Source organism: Moschus berezovskii, chromosome 1 (assembly GCF_049115385.1).
Source record: "Moschus berezovskii isolate FMDL1 chromosome 1, NW_MosBer_1.0, whole genome shotgun sequence".
Lineage (NCBI taxonomy): Eukaryota > Metazoa > Chordata > Mammalia > Artiodactyla > Moschidae > Moschus > Moschus berezovskii.
The window spans coordinates 91,971,394-91,993,206 of NC_142460.1; the positions used below are offsets into that span (position 1 = coordinate 91,971,394).

General features: G+C 36.7%; 2 protein-coding genes across 2 annotated transcripts in view; one reads left to right on the forward strand and one right to left on the reverse strand.

Annotated features, from left to right (window-relative positions):
* Nucleotides 1–19,875, reverse strand: part of FYTTD1 (forty-two-three domain containing 1) — a 33,724-nt gene extending 13,849 nt beyond the window's left edge. Inside the window, exons 1-3 of the mRNA XM_055399835.2 lie at nucleotides 19,652–19,875; nucleotides 15,150–15,278; nucleotides 5,373–5,521 (exon numbers count right to left, since the gene is read on the reverse strand). Coding sequence (XP_055255810.1) covers nucleotides 5,373–5,521; nucleotides 15,150–15,278; nucleotides 19,652–19,757 — 384 coding nt within the window. The 5' untranslated portion in view covers nucleotides 19,758–19,875. The remainder of the gene's footprint in view (nucleotides 1–5,372; nucleotides 5,522–15,149; nucleotides 15,279–19,651) is intronic.
* Nucleotides 19,876–20,029: 154 nt separating this feature from the next.
* The window catches only part of RUBCN (rubicon autophagy regulator), a 60,714-nt gene continuing 58,930 nt past the window's right edge, over nucleotides 20,030–21,813 (forward strand). The window contains exon 1 of the mRNA XM_088837780.1: nucleotides 20,030–20,472. The gene's annotated coding sequence lies outside the window, so the exon portion shown is untranslated. The remainder of the gene's footprint in view (nucleotides 20,473–21,813) is intronic.

The window sequence follows — 21,813 nt, forward strand, 5'->3', positions numbered from 1 at the left end:
TTTTGGTGTCTATTTGTTTCTATGAGGTGTCGAAAGACTTTTGTGGGAACAAAGTGTATTCAGTGTGCCCACAATCACTCTTTCCCTCCAGCATTTAGAGTCAGTCTTCCTTTTAATTAGCTCCCTTCCAGGACCCCTGCAAACAGTCACTTGTCAGGGCATCCACCAAGTTTAAAAGACTGGTTAATTTCTGGACATGTCTCAGACTCAGCAGTGGCATAACTTGAGCTGTTTCACAAGAGGCTATTAGACCCCTTGCAAATAGGCTTCTCTCAAATCTATCTTAACAACTAAAGACTGAATTCCTGCAGTGGGCACAGCTTAAACTCAAGTTGAGAATTCCATTATATAAAGAATTTGTCAAGTTACAAAATGTTTAGAGCAGCTCTGTCTCTTGAGGGCATTCAACAAATATCTATCAGGTATCTACAATGGGACAGGTATAATATTAGTCAGATACACAAAGATATCTAAGTATAGTCCTCATCTTCAAGTAATCCAGTCTAACAGACAGATACATATTAATGGGTAATTATACTGTGTAAGTTATGTAAGAGGTGGATATGTGAAGTACAGTAATAACATTATAACACAGACAGAGATTTGCATATGTACAAAGAGAAAGAGATATGAAAGAGGAAACTATGACTTTAGATTCTTGGAATGTCAAGGTATGTTTATGGCGGAGAGGAGGGAGTGAAAGTAATGGTATGGAATGTAGGTTTAAAGGTGAACACAGGCCAAATACAAATACTGCATTCCATGCTAAATAAAATCAATTTAGAATCCTTGAAAGATTTAAAACATATTCAGTTCAGTCACTCAGTCGTGTCCGACTCTCCGCGACCCCATGAATCACAGAATGCGTATTACATGATGTAAATCAGAGAAAGACAAATATATGGTATCATTTATATGTGGAATATAAAAAAATGATATAAATGAACTTATTTACAAAACAGAAATGGGCTCACAAACATAGAAAACAAACTATGGTTATCAAATGGATAGCAAGTAAGGGGAAGAGAGATAAATGAAGAGTTTGGGATTAATATATATACACTATGATATATAAAAAATATAAGAAACAAGGATCTACTGTATGACACAGGGAATTATAGTCAATATCTTGTAATAACCTATAATGAAAAATAATCTGAAAACATATATCTGAATCACTTGCTACACCTGAAATTAATATATTATAAATTAACTATGCATCAATACAAATAGATTAAAAAAAGAGAGAGCTAATTTCCAAAACAAATGTGTGAGAAGGAAAAAGGGGAGGTTGTGATAGCAAAGAAACCTGAGTAGAAAGACAGAAATTAAAAAAATTCAATGTCATAGAATATTACCACACGAAATGTCCACTTTTTCTCTCTCCACATAAATTCAGTCCATCATTAAAGCCTAATTCAGGTTTCCATATTTTCCATGAAGGCTTTTCAAAAGTCTTTGACAATATGAACTGTATCTTTTACTTAATCTAGATACCCTTGTATTTAAAAAATATGAGAAGCATCCCAAAGATACAGATTAAAAAACACAAAAATTACAACAGTCTTCATTTTCATGAACATTTAGAAAAGAAGTAACTGTAAAAGCAGGAATAAAGAATATCAACCATACAGAAGAAATGCTATGAAATCAAACTAATGATAGCCCATTCCAAGCTTAATATTTTGTTTTTAATAAAAATACCAAACACCATTTTATAGGTAAATGTAGAAGTTCCTTCTATAATTTTACTGTCACATGTCATTTTCCTTCAAAATACCTGCCATTTTATAATCATTTAGTTATTTGTGTGATAAATTATTTAATATTTGAATTCTCCATGAGGACAGGGATTTTCTACTGAGTTAATACAGAATCCCTTGCATCTAGGACATACTGAGTATTCAGTCAACATGAATTAAATGATGAATACATGGTCAAGAACTGTCAACAGTCCAATAATGTATTGGAAATTTGTGTTCATGAATCTAAGGTTTGTATGTGTGTACAAAAGTGTTTACAAAGAATATCTAGGAGTAAGTTTTCCCTACAGGATTTTGATATAAAAAATTATTCCTTGAGGGAAAGAAATTAAGGTATTTTGTCTATTTGAATGTTGTTCTATTGAAGTAGTATTTTATTACTTAAGTATTAAAGTAATAAAATTTTAAGTGTACAGTTTGATGAATTTGGGTAACTACATGCAATCATGTAACCACATCATAACCAAGATATAAAACAGTACCCTTACCCTTAAATGTTTCCTTATGCCCCCCGCAATTTCCTTCCCTCACATGACTCTAAGTCCAGGCAATGACTGATCTGTCACTAGTTAGTTCAGCCTTTTATACAATTTCAAAGAAACAGGATCACAGTACATAGTATTTTGTGTTTGAATTCTTCTGCTCAGCATGATGTTTTGAGATGTATACACACTGTCTTGCACATTAACATTTATTCCTATTTTACTGTTGAATTCCACAGTATGAAGATAAGGTATTTACAAACTATCAAAATCAGACAAATGATCAAAACTATCCATTAACAGAAAATAACTGCTATTTATACAGTTATTTTTTTAAGTTTACAGAAGTATTAAATAGTTTAGTACTATTACAGTTCAGTTAAAGTTCTACAAAACATAACATACCCTCAGTTTTAGGAAATTGTGAATCTAAAAGGAAAATGTTATAGAACTGACACTGATAAGGTAACATATTTCAGTCAAAAATTCCTTAAGAACTTTCACTTGGCATATACTTTAAGCTTTCTCTAAACAAAAGAAAAAAATTCATTCTTAGAAATGTTCATTCCCCTCCTAGCACAGTCATTTGCTAGTCATAGCACATCCCACTTAGTAATTCACTTCATCTGTAAGAAAATGTACATTTTTATTGAAATAAAATCTTACTATTTCATATAAACTGTGGAAAGGAAGAGAAAAAGTAACAAAATGTCTAATTATGGTCAGGAATTTTTTTTAAGGTATAAAATTTCTGAGTATATTAAACTATTTGGGTAATTCATTTAATGAATATAAAAGGATGGTATAAGTTATTTATATGTAAAAAGAAATTGTGTAAATTGCTAGAAAATGATCTGCTTCACAAGTACCATAGTCATTCCTGTTCAGATATTAATCCACATTCAGGTTGAGAGAATGGTTCTTAAGAAACAGAAAATTTCAAACCATACCTTTTCCAAAATCATTCAGTCTTTGAATAAAAACATCTTACCATTCAGTACATTATTCTATAATTTATAGAGCTTATAAGTATTCTATAATTTAACACTTTCAATTTTCACTATTTTTACTTTTAATTTTCACTATTTTTAAACAACTCAAAAGACTATACCACCATGTTGTAATCTAAAATTTTTACTGGAGCAAGTTCTGTGATAAAGTTTTAGAGACAGCTGTTGGTGATAGCAGAACTGAAAAGTTAAGGTGTAAAGAGAGTTGTGGTTAACCAGAATACACATTCTTAAGATATTTTAAGAAATGATTCATGTCCTGAATTTTTAAATTAAAATATGTATTACTTTCATAATCAGAGAAACCAAACAGGTTAAAAAATAGAAGAGAGAACATTAAATTCCTTGGTGGCTCAGACTTACTAAACTTAAGAAATTAAAGAAAAACTATGTGTGAAACTATTTTAAGTAATGCTTTATTTAGCCAATTCGAAATTTACTCCATTGAGATGTAAATAAAAAGTCAATTAAGATTTGAAAAGTAGTTAATTTACAGTGGGTAAATAAATACAACTCTAATTAAAAATATAAACTAGAGGAAACAGTTATCTACCCAAGAGAAATGAAAACCTGTGTCCCTACAGACTTACAGGGATGTAAGCAACATTATTCACTATACCCAAAAAAGTGAAAACAATGAAAATGTTGTCCATCAACTGGTGAATGGATAAACAAAATATAGTATACCCATATAATGGAATATTATTCAATAATAAAAAGAGATGAAGTATTGAGACTTGCTACAACATGATAAACCTCAGAAGTATATAGCTAACTGCCAGCCCACATACTACTGTATGATTCCATTTACAGGGATACCTTGGAGTTACTGGGGATTTGGTTCCAGACCACTGCAATAAAATAAATATCACAAAAACCTGAGTAACAAGAATTTTTGGTTTCCCAGTACATATAAAAAATTATATTTACACTATACTGTAGTCTTTAAGTGTACCACAGTATTATGTCTAAAAAAGAATGTACACACCTTACTTTAAAAATACTTTATTGCTAAAAAAATGCTAACCATCATCTCAGTCTTCTGTGAGTTGTGATCTTTTTTCAATAGTACCATCAAAGATTACTGATCACCATAACAAATACAATGATGAAAGAATTTAAAATATTGTGAGGATTACCAAAATGTGACACAGAGACAGAAACTGAGCAAAGGCTATTGAAAATAAGGCACCAACAGACTTGCTCAATGCAGGGTTGCCACAAATCTTCAATTTGTAAAAAACACAGTATCTGTGAAGCATAATAAAGTGAAGTGTAATAAAACAAGGTATGCCTGTATATGAAATGTGTGGGAAAAGCAAATTTATAATATATCTACAGCAAGTAGATTAGTGGTTGCTTGGGGGCATATGATGGGGTATGACTGTGAATGGACATGAGGTTTCTCTTTAGAGTGATAGAAATGTTTTTCTAAAATTAATTATTGTGATGATGGTTCAACTCTAAAATTCACTGAACTGTACACTTAAATGAATTTTATAGTATAAAATTATACATCAATAACCTATTAAAAACTGCAGACACACATCTATACACACACGGGGGCACGTGCACAAGAAAAGTCAAGAACCTATAAAAAAAAGTTTATATTTGATAATGTGGAAGTTTAGGTATTCTTCATGAATGACAATCATTTTTATTTAATTATTAAATTTTTTATATAAGCCCCAAAGTACTACATTAAAAAACCAAAATATTCAAATAAAATGTTCTCTCAAGCTCATTCACAAAAATATTAGTCCAAATAAAAGTTTCTTTTTTTCCTTAGTTGAAATATAGTTGATTTACATATTGCATTAGTTTCAGGTGTACAGCAAAGTAAATCAGTTGTATAAATATTTTTTTCAGATTATTATTATAGGTTATTCTAAGATATTGAATATAGTTTCCTGTGATATACAGTAAATCCTTGTTGCTTATCCATTTTACGTATAGTAGCTTGTATCTGTTAATCCCATACTCCTAATTCATCCCTCCTCCCCCTATTCCCTTTGGTAACCAAAAGTTTGTTTCCTACATCTGTGAGTCTTATTTCTGTATTGAATATAGATTCATTTGTCCCAGAGTTTCTGATTCAGGGTTAACTATCATCCTACCTTGTCACTTAGAGGTGGTCGATTCATAGGACTAATTCCTTTTCGAATTCCAGTTGCTTTCCTAGCTGCAAGGCCAGTGATAACTCCATAAGGACGTCTCTTCCCAGGCATCACTCTTCCTCTGCGGCTCAGACCATTCTTACCAAAACCTATAGGAGAACAGGAAAAAACAATCTAAGAATCAATTGAGTGGCACACAGGTCACAGGATATTGTATTTCTTAAGTAGGGTGGAGGACAGGAGAGTTTTTCATTTATCATTATATAATACTTCTTTTATTATTACTATATTTTATAAGCTGCACTGAAAAGGGTTCTGCTGCTGGTAATGGACTGCAAAGGTCTAGAGGATTCTCACATTTCCTCCTAGCTATCTTCTCTTCAGAATTACTCCCAACAAAGAGAACAGTCTCAACTTTCCCTGTGCAGCTGCTAAACACATATGCTTATTGAGTACTTGAAATATGACTAATCTGAATTTAGATGTAACAAAAGAATATATAATATTTCATTAATAATTTCATACTAATCATACATTATAAAGATATCACAGATGTACTGGGTTAAATAAAAAACATTATTAACAGGTGCCTCACACTTTGGTCGCACTGACTTAGAGTGGAAGCACTATCTCCTATTTATTTACTATGCCGTAATCTGGGTTCTTTGTTTTCGGTCTTACTGTATTCCAACTGCTTTTGCTAAAGTCCGAAGTAAACTCCAATGAATATTTTAATCTCTGCGGCACATGACATTACCGACTTCACTCTTCCATTATATATCTTATCTATTTAAACATTCATTTTCTAATTATGAAAAAGTAAACATGTTCAACTGCAGAAATCTTGAAAATATATAAAGTATAAATAAGAATATAAAAGTCACCACCATTATTAGGCCATCACTTAGAGGTAACAACTACTAACATTTTACATTTTTCTAGTATTTTACTTACACACATATATTTCAGGTTAACACTTTTAGATTCAATTGTTTTTAAGCAACTCAGAAGACTGTATCACATGAGGTAATTTACAATTTTGTAGTACCGTGGGCCCAGAAAGCAGACCAAGTCAATCTTCCAGCAAGCATATTTCACACTCAAAATACTACTTTGTAGTCTATGTTAACACTGTACTGTGACTATTGGGAAGTACACTAGGTAACAACTGTGATATTGGCCATCCTTAATTCTAATGTCTTTAATATTCACACTAAACCATTTCAGTTACTTCTAGCATTACTCTACCATAAATAACATTACAATAACACTATAGGTAACACATTTTTATACACATCCATGACCATTTCTTCAATATACACATTTCCAGAGGTCAAAATGCTGTATCAAAGAGTAAAGGAAATTCTTAAGGATTTTGATTCTTTTGGTAAAAAATCTCCTCCAGAATGACTATATTTATGTATATTTCCAGGAACATAAGGGTGCCCATTTTTCCACATCATTGACTACTTTGACTATGATTCTTTTTAATCTTTATCACTTTATGTTTGAATTAAAAAAAATCATCGCATTTGGAAGTTTACTAGCAATAATGAACACTTTCCATGTGTGTTTTTTTTTTAACTATCTTTCATTCCTAAACTGCCATGTTCATAAATCAGTCTTTCAGGATCAAGTTCTAATTTCCTTTGATGCTTCGATAGAAGAATTACTTTAAATTTATTATAATTAATTTTTCAAGGATTGATATCTTTACAACATCCAGGAACAAGCTGTCTTTCCACTCATTCAAGTCTTCTTCGGTCACTAAATTGGCACAGTAAAGTTTCAAGCTTTTCCCCCCATAGGTCCTGCATAGCTCTCATTAAATTTATTACAGGTATTTCATATATGTTATTAATCTCAAAAAAGATCCCTTTCTATTAATAATTTTCATATTGTCATTCCTGGGATTATAGAAAGCTACTGAGGTTTCAATGAATAGCTTCTAATCAGCTATCGCACTGAATTCACTTATTAGTTCTAATCGTTTTTCAAATTATTTTCTTGGGATTTCTGAGTGACAATCATATTACTCACAAATAATACTATCTTCTTCCAATAATTACACCTCAAATTATTTTACTTCTTAATGCAATGGCCAGAAATTCCAGAGGACTATGCTAAGTAACAACTGTGATATTGGCTATTCTTAATTCTAATTTGGGGGGGATGTCTTTAGAATGGAATCCTGCGTAATACTATACACCTTCAATGTGGTTAACAGGTCTAACAACTTGCTTCACAGTCAAACTAAATAAACTTAAAATAGTTTACTGCAGGATTTCTCAGGACTAATTTAAGTCATAATCACGTATATGTCATTCTCAAATATCTAATTCCATAATGCTTTTTTGTGGTGTACCAATTTTGAGACCAGAATTCAACAAGGCAGTTAGAAAAACCTGTTATGATGGTTGAACCATTTATGAATTCATTGCCTTTACTGTCCCACTTCTGTTACTGGAACATGTCTCTTACCAGTTGGCTTAATATTAAGCTCTGTCAGCAGAGGGTGCTGCAGGGACTCTAGAAGCTTTTAAGTTCTAGTGTGCAACTCAAGGTTTGGTTCTGTGGCATAGGACAGTTAGTGGCACTCATTATCCCTTCCCCTCAAGTTAAGACTATGGTAAGGCAAGAGAGGCGCCTAAGGCACAAAATGTGAGAATGAATGACACCTTAAATTTTAGGACCTAGCTATCTATCTAGATCTAGTCCTAGGTATCACTCTAATTCTGACCCTGCTCATCCTCCAGTTAAACCCCCTCATCCCTACAGATTAATTCCCAGTGAATTCTATCTGTATGGCAACTCCGTATAGTAGGGAATTCACGTAGATTTGTTCCTTTTTTGGGTGCTCTGCCTTAGGACTAAAAGTAACGATCTTATTACTTTTATAATCAGCAAAAAAGCAATAGAGATACAACTTTTTAAAATATTAGGGTCAAATTGTTGCTACTCTATGTGTGATTTCCTTCTAGAATTGCAACCAAATGAAGATCAAGCATGTTGGGGAAGCCTCCAGTTCAAATTAAATCTGTAACAACTTGCTATTTTTATTTGTATTAAATAATGAAGTATCTACTACTGTGCTAGGCACTGTTCTGAGTACTTTAAATGAGAACTCGATGAAGCTGATGCTAACATCTCAATTTCGCAAGTAAAATGAGGCAAAGAATAGTGACTACCTAGAGGTCATAGTTGGAGAAGGCAATGGCAAGCCACTCCAGTACTCTTGCCTAGAAAATCCCATGGATGGAGCAGCCTGGTGGGCTGCAGTCCGTGGGGTCGCTAAGGGTCGGACACGACTGAGCGACTTCACTTTCACTTTTCACTTTCACACATTGGAGAAGGAAATGGCAACCCACTCCAGTGTTCTTGCTTGGAGAATCCCAGGGACAGGGGAGCCTGGTGGGCTTCCATCTATGGGGTCACACAGAGTCGGACACGACTGAAGTGACTTAGCAGCAGCAGCAGAGGTCATAGTTAGAAAATGGCAGAGCCATGATCTAAGTGCAAGTTTTGGTGGCTCGAAAAATTGAACACTTTTCCAAACATTAAAGAATAATAAAAGGCAGAATATAATCTGGTACATTTCCAAAGAGAAAAAAACAGCTATGACAGAAAAGGCAGGCTCTGAGCTAGCTACAAAACACAACGATGTGAATAAGGAATAAGGCAAACAGTGACCAGCACAATACAAAGACATAGGTAAGCACAGTGTACTGAGAGTCTAGAGAAAAGGATAAGAAGTGAATGGATGTGGTAGGCACAAATGAGAGGGCTCTAAGTGGGGATAAATGAGCAGGAATTGAGGGGGTCATGGAATTCATGATTAGATTATATCAGTCTTGAAGTAGTATCTTATACTGAATGGAAGAAAGAAGACAGTGAAACCATTCTGGATGTTATTGCAACACTAAAACATAACATGATAAGGGACTAGGAGAGGAACAAAGACATCTGAATATATTCCAAAAGAATGAGTGAATTAGTAGAACAAAAAGAAAGTTTAAAGAGAGCAGGAATCCATTATTATACCAAAGTTTGAGGCTTAGATAAGAAAGACTCATGAAAAAAATCTCATTAACAAGAATAAAAAGAGGTGGAAAGTGAAGGATTGGTAATTTGGGATTAGCAGATACAAACTAGTACATATAGGATGGATAAACAACAAGGTACATACTATATAGCACAGGGAATTATATTCAATATCCTGGGATAAACCATAATAGAAAAGAATATGAAAAATAATATATGTATCGCTGAGTCACTCTGCTGTACAGAAGAAATTAACACAATATTGTGAATCAACTATACTTCAATAAAATTTTAAAAAACACACAAATAAAAGGAGATTCTATTCCTAGGTGGTTTCTGACTATTACAGTCACTGTTCCCATTCTCATCACCCTTTCTTCCTACAATCTCTCGTTTCTTTATCAATGGCTTCTCCTTTACCTTCTAACAAGCCTAGATCATCCCTTTCTTCTCCTTCCTTTTCTACCTTTGAACAAACTTCACTAGTTCTATCTCAGTTTTAGCAACAGTTCTATTTTTCACCCTTTCATTGTCATGTTTTGTGCAACAGTCTTTTCTCAGTTTTCATTCATCTAGCCCCTTTAGAAAGTTCTCTTGTCTTTCCAGAGTACCTTCATTCTCATTACTTCAACTACTAACTCTATGAAGATCCTTCCACATTTTAAGCTTCACCAGAGCAGCAGTTGAACACTAGTCATGTGTTAGAGGGACATATGGAACTTTAAAAATACCCAGATCCTACTTCTGCAGATTCTGGTTCAGTAGCAATGCAGTGCAGCCAGAGTATCAGTCTAAGTATCAGTCTAATTTATAAAGCTCCGTAAGTTCAACTAATGTTGAGAACTAAAACTAGACATAGTAATTTTCATTTTTCTTTTGAATCTACAGCCCAGTTCCTTCATGAATTTCTTTCACAGACACATTCAGTTGCTTAATTTCTGCAGTCAGATCACTTACACGAAGATGTGAGGGATTTTCTAGAAAATATCATATCACAAAGTGTATGCAATCGTTATTACTGGCTCCTTTTCAAATCAGCACACAAACTTTTCCCTGTCTCTTTTACATGTAAAAGAGACAGTATTCTCAACCTTTTTGGTCTCAGGACCTCTTCATACTCATAAAAAATTACTGAGGGCCCCAAAGAGCTTTTCTTTTCATGAGTTTATGTTTACTGATATTTAGCATACTATAAGGGTGGTATGCTGTTGGCTCAGTGGTAAAGAACCCACCTGCCTATGCAGGAGATGAGGGCTCAATCCGTGGATCTGGAAGATCCCCTGGAAAAGGAAACGGCAAACGGCTCTAGTATTCTCGCCTGGGAACTCCCATGGACAGAGGAGCTTGGTGGGAAACAGTCCATGGAGTTGCAAAACTCCATGGACACGACTTAGGGACTAAAAATAACAACAAGCCAAACTACAAATGAAAACTAAAACATTTAATAACGATGCTATTTTAAAGTTCACTAAATATAGGGCAAAAAACATTTTTTAATGAAAAACAACTATTATTTTCCCAAACAAAAATATTTCATAAGAAGAGAGGCACTGATCTGCATTTCTGCAAATCTTTTTACTGTGTGGCTTAATAGGAAATTTTCTGTTTCTGCATCCAATTTGTTTGATCACGTGCTGTGTAGATTTTGGAAAAGTCCACTGTACATTCATGAAAGAATAAGACTGAAAACACAATTAATGTCTTACTATTATTATAGAAATAACTTTGACTGTTTACACCTCTTGAGTCCTGGGGATTCCCTAGGATCTCTGGACAACACTTTGATAATCGCTGTTGTATAGTATTACATCCCTGAAGAACATTTAGGTTGTCTGTACAAATATGCATTGAGTGACTAAATTACATTTCAGGAATAGAACTTGGAAATCTTTATTCTCTTATGTGTTCAGTCATCAAAAATAAATGATTATTTGCTAAGGGCTCTCTGCTTATTCTGTTACCTCAAGCTAACATTCTCATTGACATTAGAATGTGGAAATCTGAACTTATCCAAACCAATCAGAGCTTAAGAAAATCCCGTATCTCTCTGAACATTCAGTGACAGGAGCAGCTGTTCTATTTTAGGCCCTGTCACATGGAAGTGGAGAACATACAAGCACAAATTCAATCTTAAAAGATCCTAAGGCACTTGCAGATCTTTAGCTCAACACTGAGATCACAATCTCTGTAAACGGAAAGCTTTTCTGATCTTTCATGAACGAGATCCTATCTCACCTTATTGATTAAATCACCACCGATTATCTTAGCACAAAAAGCCTATCTAAAATCCTATAGTATAATCAGAATTTCTCTCATGATATTTCTCAACTCAAATGTTTTTCACCTTATCTCTGTCACCAGAAGTTTCGTGAAGTAAAAGAATGCATCTTTACAAACCCCAACAAGCTGGTCAGCTCAGAGCATTTATCAGGTATTTAACAAATGATTAGCATAAACAAATTATTTCTGGCTTCTATGAACTCTAAAATGATTTTAATATAAATCATATTTAAATATGGTATGTTGAGTAACATTTATAAGAAACCTCTAAATATAAATCACTGGAATTAAATATTAATTTTCTATAGCTAAATACCTGTCACAAGATTTATTCTCTTGAGTCCAGCTATCCAAGAAAATTATTAGGGAAGCATACATTTTTCTGTACAGTCTAATTTTAGTTATAGGTATATGTTGAGGATATGTTGGCATATCAGCTGTTAAACATAGGATTAATTATGTTCAATTTATTGGAGACTACTTGTATGTTTTTTTAACATATAGGACAAAAATCAACTTAGGAATTAGTTTATCAAACATTTTTTCGCATGTGTAAAAAAGATCTTGAGTTTTAAAAATCTGATCAAATGTTTATTTTAAAATGCTGATGTAACTACTAAAAAAGTTAATGAGTCACATATAATTAATAGTATTCCCTTACTGCCTTAAGTCCATTTTGGAACAAGATGTTATAGCTTCTAGATTACTAAAAATAACTGTATATGTAGGGTTCCAAAATAGACCACATCTAAAGCATTCAATTCTGTGTTAACTTTGGAGAATTTAACAAATCTTAAAGATCCTGCATAAGATAAGTAACCTAGAAATAATTTTCTATGCAAAATAGCAGTCTCCATGTATTTAACAGGTTTTCATATAAGAAAGGTAATTTATTTCCTATAACTCTATAGAATTAACAGGAAGGCATGATTTAATTCAAATTAAGAGAATTTTCTAGTAAACAGTGTGTTTCCAATAATGGAATAAGTTATCTTGTGAGGTGGTATGTTCTCCCACTGACTGTATATAAGCTAGAGTTACACAGTCATCCATCAGACAAACATCTAACCACAAAGGAGACTGAGACTTTAGTAAGATCCTTTACAAATCAATGTCTCTAAAAATAACAAAGTCTTTATATACTGAGGTTATTTTAAAATGACTTAATGTTTTTAAGATACACGGTTAATCACCTATTTAAGGAAACCAGAACTGCTATCATATTGTCAGTTCAGTTCAGTCGCTCAGTCGTGTCCAACTCTCCGCGACCCCATGAATCACAGCACGCCAGGCCTCCGTCCATCACCAACTCCCGGAGTTCACTCAAACTCATGTCCATCGAGTCGGTGATGCCATCCAGCCATCTCATTCTCGGTCGTCCCCTTCTCCTCCCACCCCCAACCTTTCCCAGCATCAGAGTCTTTTCCAGTGAGTCAACTCGTCGCATGAGGTAGCCAAAGTATTGCAGTTTCAGCTTTAGCATCAGTCCTTCCAATGAACATTCAGGATTGATCTCCTTTAGAATGGACTGGTTGGATCTCCTTGCGGTACAAGGGACTCTCAAGAGTCTTCTCCAACACCACAGTTCAAAAGCATCAATTCTTCGGCGATCAGCTTTCTTCACAGTCCAACTCTCACATCCATACATGACCATGGGAAAAACCATAGCCTTGACTAGACGGACCTTGGTTGGCAAAGTAATGTCTCTGCTTTTTAATATATTATCAAGGTTGGTCATAACTTTCCTTCCAAAGAGTAAGCGTCTTTTAATTTCATGGCTGCAATCAGCATCTGCAGTGATTTTGGAGCCCCCAAAAATAAAGTCTGACACTGTTTCCACTGTTTTTCCATAATTTCCCATGAAGTGATGGGACCAGATGCCATGATCTTTGTTTTCTGAATGTTGAGCTTCAAGCCAACCTTTTCACTCTCCTCTTTCACTTTCATCAAGAGGCTTTTGAGTTCCTCTTCACTTTCTGCCATAAGAGTAGTATCATCAGCATATCTGAGATTATTGATATTTCTCCCAGCAATCTTGATTCCAGCCCAGCGTTCCTCATGATGTACTCTGCATATAAGTTAAAGCAGGGAAAACCACTAGACCATTCAGATATGACCTAAATCAAATCCCTTATGATTATACAGTGTAAGTGAGGAATAGATTTAAGGGACTAGATCTGATAGAGTGCCTGATGAACTCTGGACGGAGGTTCGTGACATTGTACAGGAGACAGGGACCAAGACCATCCCCATGGAAAAGAAATGCAAAAGAGCGAAATGGCTGTCTGAGGATGCCTTACAAATAGCTGTGAAAAGAAGAGAAGCGAAAAGCAAAGGAGAAAAGGAAAGATATAAGCATCTGAATGCAGAGTTCCAAAGAATAGCAAGGAGAGATAAGAAAGCCTTCCTCAGTGATCAATGCAAAGAAATAGAGGAAAACAACAGAATAGGAAAAACAAGAGACCTCTTCAAGAAAATTAGAGATATCAAGGGAACATTTCATGCAAAGATGGGCTCGATAAAGGACAGAAATGGTATGGACCTAACAGAAGCAGAAGATATTAAGAAGAGGTGGCAGGAATACACAGAAGAACTGTACAAAAAAGATCTTCACGACCAGGATAGTCACGATAATGTGATCACTGACCTAGAGCCAGACATCTTGGTATGTGAAGTCAAGTGGGCCTTAGAAAGCATCACTACGAACAAAGCTAGTGGAGGTGATGGAATTCCAGTGGAGCTATTTCAAATGCTGAAAGATGATGCTGTGAAAGTGCTACACTCAATATGCCAGCAAATTTGGAAAACTCAGCAGTGGCCACAGGACTGGAAGAGGTCAGTCTTCATTCCAATCCCAAAGAAAGGCAATGCCAAAGAATGCTCAAACTACCGCACAATTGCACTCATCTCACACGCTAGTAAAGTCATGCTCAAAATTCTCCAAGCCAGGCTTCAGCAATATGTGAACCGTGAACTCCCAGATGTTCAAGCAGGTTTTAGAAAAGGCAGAGGCACCAGAGATCAAATTGCCAACATCCGCTGGATCATGGAGAAAGCAAGAGAGTTCCAGAAGAGCATCTATTTCTGCTTCATTGACTATGCCAAAGCCTTTGACTGTGTGGATCACAATAAACTGTGGAAAATTCTGAAAGAGATGGGAATACCAGACCACCTGACCTGCCTCTTGAGAAACCTGTATGCAGGTTAGGAAGCAACAGTCAGAACTGTACATAGAACAGACTGGTTCCTAATAGGAAAAAGAGTGCGTCAAGGCTTGCGTCACCTTGCTTATTTAACTTATATGCTACCATATTGTAAGATTAAACAAAACCCTGAGAGAAGGAAAAACATAAATCACTGATATATTTCCTCCATGTTTTAAGTATGTATCAAAGATAGTATACTATGAACCCATAAATAATTGGCACTTTATTAAAGCTTACTTGCAAAACTTACCAGAATTCTGTTGAATACCCCATCTTACTCTCATCCTGAATTGCCTGGCACCACTTTGCTGAAGTCTTCTATTTAATCTTGGGAAATTCTGCTTCTTTCCTTCCTTTCGATTCAATTTGATGATATCATCTGTGATAGACAAAATGTGATGATTATCTTCATTTTAACTTAATGACTCAATTACTCAGTCTCATTTTCTAGTTGACAGATTTCCTATGTCCTAACTTCTTTTCTACTTTGGAAGCACTTCCTTAAAAGGATAATAATGCTAAGAACATAAAAGCTCAAATCAGCCAATATATTTGGAGCAGTGAAGAAAGGTTTCATAGGAAAAGCTGAAGTCAACAGACGAAAACAGAGCTAGTAATTAATGAGAATTTCTATTACTCATAGTATCTATTTTCCTAATAAATATAAATAAGCAAAACCTGTTTACAAAAATTATCCATATTTATCTTCTATAAACATGGAAGTCTCCAGTTTTAAAGATGACCACCTTTCAATAAAACCATTGGCAGTCAAATAATAAATCATTCATAAACTAAATTTCTAAGTTCATCTCAAGTTAGCAAATCTTTACTGTGTATATACTATGGTGCAATGACTATATGTGGCAGGCTGTGCCGTAATAGAAACAAACAAAAGTAAAATGTGTCTACTCTCAATAAATTTAAAACCATCTATGGGGTCACACAGAGTCGGACACGACTGAAGTGACTTAGCAGCAGCAGCAGCACAGACATGTAAATAATGAACACAAAAGACACATAAGTAAACAAGTACCATAATAAAGGTACAGTACAAAAAGAAAACACTACTGGTTCTCTGCTTGTTTAGCAAAGCAATTCAGGGTTACCTTATTTTTCTTTCTACACAGTTCTCTTTTTTTTTTTTTGGTCATGCCAAGGGGCACATGGGATTGTGGTATCTAATTCCTGGACCAGGGATGGAAACTGTGCCCCAAGTGGAAGCTTGGAGTCCTAACCACTGAACCTCTAGGGAATTCCCTTTGCACTGTTCTAAGTCTCATTATCTCCAAAAACACTTTCAAACTATCCCAAGGTAATTCACAAACAACACACTGCTCTAATATCACAAAAGAACAATGTGAAGATCAGGAAACTAAATGTACTCCAGATCCTATTTACATATATTAAAAGGAGATTATTAGCAGACAAAAAATATGCGTTTAAAAATATTCAAACCATTTCTCTGAAGTTCCAAATCCAACTGTGAATTGAAACTACAGCAAATAAACCAAACAAACTGAACACTGTCAACACTTCTAAATAAAACTAACAAACCTCAGTTATTTTTTTCCAAACTGCTCTAAATACAAATAATTTAAGAACTGTATCAATATAACCACAGTCTTTTCTAAAGTCAAAGAAGGATATATAGGGATCTTTCCTTATATAGCACTACTCTATCTCACCCATCTTTCACATTTAAGACTTTAAATTACATTCAAACAAATAGTCATATAAAATAATTCAAATCTCAAGAAGAGATAAATCTTTCAGCTACAAAAAAATTCATCAAAGTTAAAGGCACTCAAAAACAGTTTTTATAAAATACAAAGATTTCACAAATCTCAGAGGCATGAACATATTAAATTCTCATTAAGCAGAAAGAAAATATAGTTCGAAAGCCACTACTTTCGAAGCACTACTTTCCTTTAACAAGGTGCTACTTATTCTTCACCAAGTCTGAAACATCAGAGTCATGAGAGTATTCCCCCTCCAAAATTAATTTGGTCTGGGAACCATAAAACAAGAAAAGGTAGAGTATAAATCTGCCTAACCAGGTTGATTTAAAAACAGGGCATTACAGAGTATAAACTAAAAATTAAAAGTAGCAAAGCATATCAAATATAAAATTGTTTTATATTTAAACATTTTATTATCTAAATCCTCAAGTTAAATGGAGTTACTATGACACAGAAGAGTCTTCCAATCTAAAGAAGAAAATGGCTTTCTCCTAACTGAGTACTAATAAGATGGTTCTTAAAGCATGTATTCATTCAATTCTCACAATAATTCCATGAAGTAACTATTTTAATCCCCATTTTCAAATTAAGAAACTGAGTCACAATGAGGTCAGCTATTGATAACCTTGGTAGATATGAATAGTCACATAAACCTGACAGAGCCACAGTTAGAAACAAAACAAAAAGTTAAATTCTAAAACCTATGCAAGCCTAACAAAATGGGATATTCATTTTATCAGGGATAAAGTGGGATATTCACAAAAAATAATAATTACTTAAAATACCTGTCCCTTCATCACATCTCCATGAAATTCACTTTAAAAAAAAGGCACCTGACAGAATGCTGTATGTTCTTAAGGGAGAAGAGACACCGAGTGCTAGTGCAGCTATCCACTGCATTTCATCTCTACCCTTCAAAGAGAATTATCCCTCAGTTTTCTTCACTTGAACACTCTAATTACCAAACAATATGCATACCAAAAAACTCAGAAACTTAAGAAATGTATTGGTTATGAAAACACATGTTTAACACTTTCTACATCTACAGCATGGTGCTCTGAAATACTGATTCCATCATTAACTTGCTGTACAACTTGGGCAAGTTACTTAATTTCTCTATGCCTCAGGTTTTGTAAAACAGAAATAACAATGGCTTATACAGTGTGTGTGTGTTTGTAAATATGGTGCTTACAGTGTATCAGGTACTGTTCTGAGCAGTTTCTCCATTCCTATTTACTCTTTTAACACTTACAGTAACCCTCTGAGGTAGGACCTCACCTTTTTACAGATGAGACACTAAGAAGCAATTTGCCCAAGATCAAATGGCTAATAAGTGGCAGAGACAGGATTTGAACTGAGACAGTTTGGGATTCCATGCTCTTTATTAAGCAGTTATATACCTTATAGGTTGATCACTGGGATAATTTAACACATATAAAAATGCTTAGTCCAGTGCCTGGCAGGTAGTAAGCGTTCAATAAATATTTACAATACTTTTTCTTGGCCTTAGTTCAAAAGATGTCTCATGTCTTTTAGAGGTCACTACTGACTAGCAATAAGGCAAGACTACGATTTTCTGATGATCTGCTTAATTCATATCTTGGGTTCTGACTTATGGCAACAACAAAGCAACAGTTCTCGACTTAATGACTAAAAATCTTGCAAAAAAAGTAACACAACAAAAAAAATATCGGTTCTTGCAAAAGTTACACTTCCATATGCCCTGTGCTGTGCTTATTAAGTTAGTTGCTCAGTCGTGTCCAACCCTTTGTGACCCCATGGACAGTATCCCGCCATGCTCCTCTGTCCATAAGGATTCTCCAGGCAAGAATACTGGAGTGGGTTGCCATGCCCTCCTCCAGGGGAATCTTCCCAACACAGGGATCGAACCCAAGAAGCCCAATGATACCGAAGTGGGTAGCCTATCCCTTCTCCAGGGGATCTTCCCGACCTAGGAATCGAACCGGGGTCTACTGCATTGTAGGTGGATTCTTTACCAGCTGAGGTACCAGGGAAGCCCCTCTGTATGCCCCAGAACTTTTCAAATATCCGAAAAACTGTAGGCCTCAGGCAGAGCTAACCGTATCTAATGTGATAACCTAAATCACGATAAAAACAGCATTACTTTTAAACCAACCAAGCCAAACAGACTAGTGCCTCCGTGGTGTTAGGTCTGAATTTTTAACTGAATCGCCCGTCTTCCTGCTTTTTACCTAGTTGTCACCAAACCACTCCAATTCTTCTAGGTCCTATGCTTTACTTGTCTTCCCATCAACCCACATAAACCATCCTTCGTTTCGCTTCGTTTTGTTCTAATTTGCTAACTTGAAGGACTGGATGAGGAGAAAGTGCTTTTCTGGGCACCGCCTAATACATCACCATCCCATGAAGTCCTTTCTAAGGATCTTTTCTGTCAAGCGCCCCGCGGTGGCCTTGCCGTCTGCCGCCCGTCAGAAATGGCCAACTCGAGGGGCTTCTTGACGCTTCTGTGCGACGCCAGGCACAGGCCCAGGCGCGCAAAACGTCCAACTAGCCCTTCTCTGGAACCACGGATTTAACCGAACCAGCCCGGCTCTCGAAGAGCTTTCCTTAGATAGGTTGGCTCCGTCCGATCCGTGCCCTAGTTCCCTGGATAACGTCCACACCGAACACGCCTGAGGTGAAACGCGCGGAGTTTTCCTCACAAAGAGCCGGGGTCACCCGCGAGTGGTGGCGCCCTTCTGAGGGGAAAGAGGGTCCGCACTCCTGGATCCCCGCAAAGTCCCGACCCAAAGCGCCCTCCGCCCCTCAGACACAGTCCGGCCGAGGGGATCCCCGAGGCCCTCCGACTTGACCCAGACACCTGCGAGCTCTCCCCCGCCCCCCGGTGCCCACCGGCCCCCGCTTGGTTCCGCCCACCCGCGAGAGAACTCCAGCGACAACTGCACCCAACCGCCCCTTCCCCCACAAACCACGGTACTTGGTTCCACCCACACCTCCTCCCACTCCAACTCGGTCCGACTCGGCTCCTCACCCAAAGACATATCAATTTTGTCCAGGTTTTCATTGCTGCGAGCTTTCGGCGGCGCAGGCGGCGGGGTTGCGGTGGCTCCCATTAACCGGGTACTAAACCGGTTCATGGCTGGAGACGTCGAGCTAGTACAGTCAGACACGAAGGCCAGAGGCTGAGGCCTGCCACCTCCCACTCACGCACGCAGCCTCTCCGCACAGCGAGAGCGCGCACGCGTGCTGACGGAGTCCGCGCCCCACCACGCGCGTCTGACGGCGGGGGAGGTGGGGACCATAGAGACGAGCGGCCTGCGAGAGTGGCCCCACCCCCCATCAGGGACTGGGTCCTAGCGCCCCTTGCTGGACTGGAGAAAACATTGCACCCGCTGCTCTGGCTGCTGGTGAGAGACGCCGTGTCAGCTGTTCGCCTTTCTGCCGGAATTATGCCGGACCGTGAACACCTCAGAATCACATGGCTTAAATGAGATCATGTTCCTCCGTGCCCTTCGAGTCCCCTCTGCTACAGAAAGGCCCCGTAAGCTTTGGTACACAAGAACCTTTCACAGCCCACTGCAATGCAGCCGCAGAGGCAGGGCCGACCCTGCGAGCGTGGATTGCTGAACTGCGTCTCAGCTCCCCTCTCCCTGGTCAGCTCCTCCACCTGCAGCATGCGGAATCGCCCCGTCTGGACGCAAAGCAAAGCCTGCACTGATAATCATTTCGTCACCACACTAATAAAAGTAAATGCTAACGTTCCCCGTCTCTGTACCACTTCTCAGCCGGCACACTCAAAACATTTTGCACGGTACTAGCTACCTTAAAACCTCACCTTCTCTTGGAAGAGGGGTAAGTACCTCTGCTTATTTGGCTGCATTTTTCTCTAATTCACTTGCGTTGGGAATTGATAGGGGCATTCGATTTCTTTCTAATCATCCCTATAGGAAAACTTCTTAATATTTGATGAACTTCTGCATAAGAACTTTTTTTTTTCCTATTTACAAAACGTGATATTCCCTTCTTACCTCCTTCTCCTTCAAAGTAACTGCGCTTGTGTGGAAGCATTTAAGTTATATCATTCTCATAGCAGCTTAGACTATGTAACACATTTGCATGTCAGAAAAAAAAATCAGGGACAGGTATTCTGTTCATTTAGAAATCTCTGCTACCTTCCCCTCTGCACTTCCTATAATTTCTCTTTGCATAGAAACCAACCAGTGATCTAAAGTGTCTCAAACCCACAATAGCCTGTACTTATTTTTTCCCCAAGACAAAAAATACAACCATAAGAGTAGAGTGAATCTGGTGAAGACACACCTATGAAGGGATACAAAAAACTTAAATGGTGGAGGAAGGTTTGGACTCAAAAAGATCCAAGAACAATATTCAGCATGTCAAGGAGAATAACATGTATGCTCTTAGCACAATGTGTTTGATTCTACTACTGTTCCACTCTGCAGCTACCACCTCTTTCCCAAGTGCTAAGAACTAGGCAACTGTGTTGTAGAGAAGTACAAGGGAGACCTAGGTTTTATTGAATGTTCTCACTCACGTCCGTCATTCACCTTGTGAACTTGGGAGAGTGTCTGGGCTTCAAAATCATCTTCAAAACAAGAAGTAGTTATACTTAATATATGTTAATCTTTATCATCTCTAAGATTCCTTACAGTTTTAAAATATTCTAAACACAAGACATTTTTCTACATACTATCTTTCTCTCACTGAAATAATTTCTGCAATCACTACTTATTGGTAGGAGCAAACTACAGGGAGGAATATTGGATTGAGTTCTTAATTTTATGGAAGAAAATTAATGCATTTAGAGTATGGATACATTTTGTATTTGAGGCAATACAGGACAGATAATAAAAATCCCAAATGTGTAAAATTCTTCCCACACCAATTTATAAAGATTCCCTTTTATCCTGGTCTTCTCCTCCAAACTGAAGCCCCATACCAAATCTCTTTAGTTCTAAAAGGGAACATGCTCTGGGGTTTCATGAAGCAATCCTCGCTGTTGTGTTTCTCCAAGGGCTGAGGGTTTCAGAGTCTCAGAGCAATCACCCTGATTCCAAAGGGAAAAACAAGGAAACAAGAGGCATTGTAGTTAAGGGTAGATCAGCCACACACAAAGCCATACAAAACAAAAGAGCAACCTGAGACATACACAGCAACAGTGAAGAGGAAGAA